Source organism: Tachysurus fulvidraco, chromosome 6 (genome assembly GCF_022655615.1).
Source record: "Tachysurus fulvidraco isolate hzauxx_2018 chromosome 6, HZAU_PFXX_2.0, whole genome shotgun sequence".
Taxonomy (NCBI): Eukaryota; Metazoa; Chordata; class Actinopteri; order Siluriformes; family Bagridae; genus Tachysurus; species Tachysurus fulvidraco.
Window position 1 is genome coordinate 22,914,055 of NC_062523.1, and position 7,289 is coordinate 22,921,343.

The window sequence follows — 7,289 nt, forward strand, 5'->3', positions numbered from 1 at the left end:
CTAAAAAAACAAGGTCACATCTGTCAAGATTTTAAAGATTTTAAAAGGCAAAATACAGCAAACTTATAGCAAATTATATTCTTCCACAGCATGAACCACAACAATTAATGAATTTAATTGACATTAAATAACTTGTAGAATTATACAGTAATCATGCATAATATAAGAAAAGTAAAACAGTTTAAAACAATTTGAACTTTCATTTGAAAAGTTACATTTAGATTTGAAACAAAATAGAAGCAAAAATAGCAAATTAAAGGAATGGTTTTACATTTGCAAGCTGTAATGTTACAGGAGTATTGTTATAAGCACTATGTTATGCAAGGACAGCTAGCAAAAAATATAAGTTCATGCATCATTACATGCATGTGTGCGGGGGAAAACAATGATGGTGTGTAAAGCACTATTTAGACTACATAACGCATTTGTTTTATGTATGATTTCCCAATGCAACACTAGGAATAAAATGTTAACATATACACAGTTAAGTTTCAGAATTATTTAAAACACAATACACTTAACAGCCACAGCTTTTTATTTGTTTTGAAGTAATTATTTATTTGTACTGGTATACCTTGATGCAGTGGTGCATACTGTCCGACACTACTAAGAACCCATTGGGTAGCAAGGCAAGGCCACGGGGGCTACTTAGTCCATCAGTAATCATTACCCTACCTTTACCCTCTGGTGGGTATAGCACCACACAATGCTGCTCTGCCCAATCTGCTACTAGCACCGCTCCGTTGCTGTCAATGCAGAGTCCCCAGGGGCTGGTGAGAACAGGCCCCATGCTAGAACAAACTCCCAGGATGCGCAGAATATTCCAGTCAGGTCCCAGAACCTTCACACATGGATCGCGACCTTCCTCACTGCCTCGCTCAGATACTGCCAAAAGACCAGTGTGTAGACACGCGGTCACGAGGTAAGGTCTGTGAAATCCAGTAACTAAAGTGCGCTCTAGTCTTGAGCCAGTTTTTGGCTCAAGTCTCAGAGAAGTTAATGTGCCTTTACGAATATCTGCAACAAGGAATTCATCCTTCTGAGTCACTGTTACTCCCCTGGGTGCTTCCAACTCATCCCGTGGCACCCCTGCAATATAAGGTCCCCCTCCAAAGGTTTGCAGGAGTCGTCCATGTCGATTAAAAATGAGCAGGGCTCGTTCAGCTGCACAGCTCAGAGCAATGAGGCCTTTGGAATTAACAGCCACATCAAAGTAATTGCGGAAGCTTCCTGATGAGCTTCTAGAGTCATTATTTGGGGAAGTCACTTGCTGAAAAACATTACCATACTGATCAAATACCTGGACACGGGCATTCCCACAATCCACCAAGAAAAGCTGACCCTGAGATGTAACATGGACACCACTTGGCAGAGTAAGGTCTGAACGTCCTGAGCCCTGTTTACCGAATTGTCGAATAAGACGCATTTCGTCTGCTTTCAATCTCTGGACATCCTCTTCAAATTCCAATAGGGCTGGTTCACTTCTTTCTCCCCAGAGCCTGAATCCATCTTTGCGCTTAGACCCAGTGCATAAGTGTTGATGTAGTCTTTCTTGGAAGGATCGATCAATGCCCGACATAGACAACGAACGTGAAACTCCCCAAGACTGTCTTTTTTGTTGTCGGTGTTCATTTTCTGAATAGTTTCCATGACTAAGGCCATATTTAGTCTGTGATGCTGAGGATGGCTGGTGCCTATTGGCCTTACGCTTGCTTGATTGGTCTTTTTCATTGATGAGTATATGAGAAAGCTCACTACTGGACCTAGAGAGTCTGTGATTTGGAGTGGTAGAGTTTTTAGAAGAGGTGAGAATGAATGTGTATCCAGAATCAACACTCTCAGCAGGAGAAGGACTACGGTTGTATCCATGGTCATCAAAGGATGTAGCAAAGTGAGACAATGGAAGGTCATGTGATGGCAGATCCTGGCAAATGTGACTAGATTTGGGATCTCTATGGCTTCTTGGGCATGGCAATGAGCTAATTCGAGATCTTCCCTTGAAGGAGTTTTGTTGCCTCCTATCCACCTTTGGATCTTCACACTGGTTGCATAAGAATGGTGCTCTCTGTTGCTGATATTCTCTTTCTGAGGATAGAGGTTCCAGCTGGTTCCTTGCTGCTTCTGAAGCAAGAGACTGAATTGATCCATTTTGCGGACACACAAATTCTTCTTCTAACTCTATGTTGTTAAGCAATGCTGGTACAGCCAGGAAAAGCCCATCTCCTTTGGATTCAGATGTGGGTGATTCACACTCTTCCTCCTGTGATGATTCATGTGCACTGGGGACAGGTTTTGGGTGCCAGTGGCCCATATGCAGTGACAGTGGTTTCACATCTTTCACACCAGATTCTTCATCACTTTGGGCCGACAGTTTGATTTTTCGGATAGCCCTCTGCTTCCCACAACTATCTGATGAAAGTTGAACTTGGCTATATCCAGGCCCTGCGCCATCAGGCATGCTCCTACCTACTGTTCCAGGTTCTGTCCATTTATCACACTGCCCACCAGAGGCATGAAGGGAACATAGCTGTCCCTGTAATCCACAGGCACCAACAGGGAGATTAACAGTGTGGTCCTGCACCGTAATCTCACCGAACGTGACAGCTTTTGGTTGGGCACTGGGCTTGAATGAAACACGTTTCAGAGAAAGTGAAATTTCCCCTGGCTGAAGAAGCTCTGCAACACTTTTAAGAAGCAAATCATACTTCTGGTCTACTTTGTCTCCATTTGCAGTTTTTTTAATTCGATCTCGTAACTGACAAATTTTATGCAAGCGCTGCTCCATAAGTGCTTGTCCTACTCTGATAGCTGCTGCATTGTCCCTTTGCAACTGCTCCAGTCTGCGCTGTAAATCCCGATGATCCTGCTCCACTCTTTCCAAGAGGCGACGTTCCTCTCTTTGTGCTCCCAGCAGAGCACGTTCCACTGCTCTCCCCGCAATCTCAGCCTCAACTGCCTGCCGCTCCCGAAGACGCCTGAGCTCTGTCTCACTAACTGCTAAATCACAGAGGGCCTGGGTGGCCCAACAGGGCAAGGGAAGGGAGGACACCATGGTACACTGTTTTTGGTTCTCTACACATCCAGAATCTGACTGTTCCACTGGAGTAATCAAAGATAGAAGGGAAGTACTAGGAGAAGCCTTGCTGCTTAATGGAGACACAGGAAACATCACTGCACTGATGGATATTTGGGACTTTGAAGTGTGATGTAATGGTTTCTAAATTGAAGGTGTCCAGTTCTCAGGGACCTGGTGTAAAATATAAACAGAATATGGCATCATGTTAAGAGTTAGATAATTATATCTCAAAGAGTTCCATACATTTTGAATGCATTTTTAATTTTAGTACATTTTTCAAAGATCACAATATTATGGTTGGAGTGTTATGGAAAGATGTTCACAAGCTTTTGCCATATAGTGTATATAGTAGATATTAAAGCTATATTATTGAATGTGAAAGATTAGATATATCTTAACTTAGGAAACAGCATTACAGATGAATAAAAGAAAAAACCCTGCATATTTAAGACCACAGTTCCAGGACCACAGTTGACAGGACTAAGCTAATTATGTTTCAGAAGCACAATTTATTTTTACTTTATTGTTACTTCTAATGTATTCAAACTAGTGCTTTTTGAAGTTGATAGCTAATTAATTAATTAAACTACTTAAATTAAACACTCCCATTCCCATCCTTAGTATTATTTGGCTTAAAAATAGTAACACACAAGCAACTCATCATTAATTGTATCGATTGTTGCAATACATGACACTGATAATGAGCATTCTGGAATAGTCCACCTCAGAGATTAGGTACAGTGTGGATAACAAATGCCAACCACAACACACACCTCAGGAACAAACAGTAGGAGGGAGACTGACAGCTGGTTAGCTGAATATAGGATACAGATAATGTGTCACAGTGTGGTAGAGTTTAGAAGGTGAGAGAAGGCTATAAAATAAGGAACATGGAGGAAGTGGAACATAAAAGGCAAGAAGAGAGAAAAACAAGATATAGCTACAATATTTAAAAAGCATAAAATATTTTATTAGCATTTCGATTGCAGAGTCCATAATAGTAATGTGTGTGTGTGTGTGTGTTTTACACACACAGTAATCGGTCTCTTATGGCATATGTCATATGGTTAATTTACATTTTATATTTCACTCTATTTTCAATAGTTTCATTTAAACAAGTGTTTCCCTACTGTTTTCTTATGCAATTAATTAAAATATAAGCTGCTGTAGGGTTGATGAAAATAATTAATTGATCAACAACCATGACCAAGACCAATGATTAGTGCATTTTACTTCTTTCATACGTCTGTATTTTGTAGTCACATGTATATGAGTCTAGAATTGACAGTGTGTTGACTTTCCATTAGAATATAGCTTACATTGTAAATAATACAAAAGGAGATGAGGTATCCGTTACATTCTAAATTATACATGAGGTGTTGATACTGCTGCAGTCGTAATTAAGCCTTTAGCATTTCAGAAAGGAACACATTAAGTCTATATTAATAGAAATCAAACAAAAGTAAGCGACTGAAACATTTCGGAAAATTCTCAGTTTCTTTGCTTCTAGCACATAAGCAGAAGTAAATTATTTTACAATAATAAATGAAACACCATGATATTATATAGCTCATGCAAAGCATAACAGTGTACTTTGAATTAGCTACATTTTTTTTACATAACAATTACAGAAAATTAAATAAAACATGCAAGTCGGCTTCTCAATTTTATTTTATTTCTCGATGAAGATTTTCATATGTTCGGATGGTTTAATCCATAAGCATGTATCGGCAAGTATTTTTAAAGAATGTACAGTCAAAATGAGATACATCTTTAATAAATAAATAAATAAAAATCCAAATTAGACCCTTACCTGTGATAAGGGTCGTGCAGGTACCTGTGCATCTCTCCCTCTCTTGATTCCCTCACTCTCTTTAAGCATTCTGAGTTCCTGTTGCTAAGAGACCCAGAAAAAAGCTGGTATAACACTCAAGGGCAGCTGAGAACTAATTACAGATTTTGAAAGGAAAATAGGTTAAACAATACTTTTATTTTTTTACAGATTAGGTTATTTTGTAGTAATTATGCTCTATGCAAAATTAATTAATAAACAATATAATTATTCATCATAGTGTGTTTATGTATATATAAATGCACACAATTTAAATATACACAATATAATGTTGTACTACACCCAATTTACAATTTTTAGACATTGGTATAACACGTAGTGCTGTTATGTCACAGGTCTGGGGTTTCAGTTTCAAGCTTGACTAACTGTCTCATCCTGTAAAATGTGTATATTTCTTTTTTCCCCTGAGGGATGCAAGTTTAGAAGAAAAAAAAAGGATTTTATCAGCTGGAGTGCAATTATAATCTTCATGTTAAATGGAAAGAAACAGCAAGCCACTGTTCCTTACCTACCCACATCTTGCTTGAATACTGCAAGCTGGTGAAAAGTGGAGTGGCAGCCTGAGCTGCAGTTAGTCATGAATTGTAAGAGTTGTCAGCCCAGACAGCTGAAAACCTTTGGCAATGTGAAATGAACAAAAGTTAGGCCTTAACGGCAAATGTACTTTAAATTCATAATCTAGTTATAAGTTGCTTTTTTGTTGAATACCGGTATTGTGTATTTTTCCTTGGGGTTTCTAAGCACTTTGGCCAAATTGTGACTCTCTTACCACTTATATATCCAGGGTGCAAATCTTTTCTGAGATTACATTTTTGGCCCCACCATGGCTTCTGATGATGACATTTGATGACAGAGAAAGAAACCAGTGCATTTTGTTTTTTTGTACAGTTTACAAGTTTACATACACCTTGGCTAATGAAATCTAATTTTTACACATTACCATACAATTCCTATTTCAATTCTACTTTATGTCCTTGAAAAGTCAAATTTTTAATTGAAGCATTTGTTTTCTTTGAAGGAATTCTGGAGTATTGTAACAAATAAATGTAATGTGAGCCATGCATGCACAAAGGATTCGAATGTTCCACCATTGAAATTAGATCATGGTTCTGATTGGGTGTTTGTGGGAAAAACCTTAAGGATTCAAGAATTCAAAATCAAGTTCAAATAACAACCAAAACAACTTACCCAATTCTAATAACAATACTCACACAGCATGCATGTAGATGAGGGAGTTCTATGGGGAATCAGTGCTGGCTTTAAGGGACTCAAAGAGATATGCTCTATGTGCTCAGTAACCTGCTTCGCTCAATCAGCTGCAAGTTGTGGTTACTGGATGGATAGATGGAGATGCATCTCAGACCCAGTGCCCTGCTGGCCTTCACCTGCCTTAAGCTTTGGCCTGTGCAGTGTATTTGTTAGGGAGCCAAAAGGATCTCCAAATACACTCGACTTCTTACTGGGTCTGCTTTATTAGTTTGTTGATACTGAGATCTGAATAAAAGCTGACTTTGGGATTAAACACAGCAGTCAAGACCTTTGTTAATCAAAAATTGTGGCAAGAGCAGAACACCAAAATAGGGAAACTGTTTGTGCAGGTAATTTCCATAATCCTACCTGCACTGCTCACATTTAATTTGTTTATGTCTTAAAAGGAGTTTGAAACCGACTTCAGCTCAAAGAAACTGACTTTGAAACATTCTGGTTTGGTCCAGAGCCACAATCTTAAAATCATGCTCGGAAACGGCTGGGGTTTTTGTTTTGGAAAACACCTCTCAGTTTTGTCTCCCCGTTATTATGAATAATTTCTACAAGAGCAGTATGTATACCATATTCAACCGAAAAATACAATTATCCTTAGTTCATGTAGGAAGGCATATCACAAATAACATATTTATCTGTTTAATTTCCAACCCTAACAAAAAGCATCTGTTTGCACAGAGAACGACTTAGTGACAGAGGAAAGTGCTAAGGCAGGATTACAGTGCTGGAGAGTCCATTTCAGTTTGTTAGTTGTGTCCATTATCAGTATATTTATGATCAATGTTGTCTCAGCTGAGCACAGTATTGTGATTGTTCAGCAATCAGTAGGAAAATCAAAAAGAGGTGTTGAGCGCTTTCATACAGATGGGACAAAAAACAAACCCTAAACATTTAAGATGGAAGAGGAACAGCAAAAGATGAATTTTATGGAGGGGTGGCTGTAGAAGAACCAAAAAAATATATTAAAATGCATAGAAAGCAGTCAATGCATAATTTTGTGTGCCGTGGGTTATAGAATTATGATACGCAAAATGAAAGGATTCATTTACCTTGATATTACAGTAGGTTTTGTATTGAAACATTAGGTTTGTTTCAGAA

General features: G+C 38.6%; 1 protein-coding gene across 1 annotated transcript; it reads right to left on the minus strand.

Moving 5' to 3' along the window:
• Positions 1 to 93: 93 nt before the first annotated feature.
• LOC125141436 lies at positions 94 to 7,217 on the minus strand. Its single transcript, XM_047814998.1, has 2 exons — positions 4,890 to 7,217; positions 94 to 3,247 (listed from the first exon to the last, which is right to left on the minus strand). Exon 2 carries the CDS (start codon positions 3,167 to 3,169, stop codon positions 557 to 559), a length of 2,613 nt encoding a protein of 870 aa, XP_047670954.1. The 5' UTR covers positions 3,170 to 3,247; positions 4,890 to 7,217; the 3' UTR covers positions 94 to 556.
• Positions 7,218 to 7,289: the final 72 nt, after the last annotated feature.

What these genes read in the sequence shown, in the direction of transcription:
- LOC125141436 (XM_047814998.1), bottom strand. Translation starts at nt 3,169, where the DNA reads ATGTTTCCTGTGTCTCCATTAAGCAGCAAGGCTTCTCCTAGTACTTCC.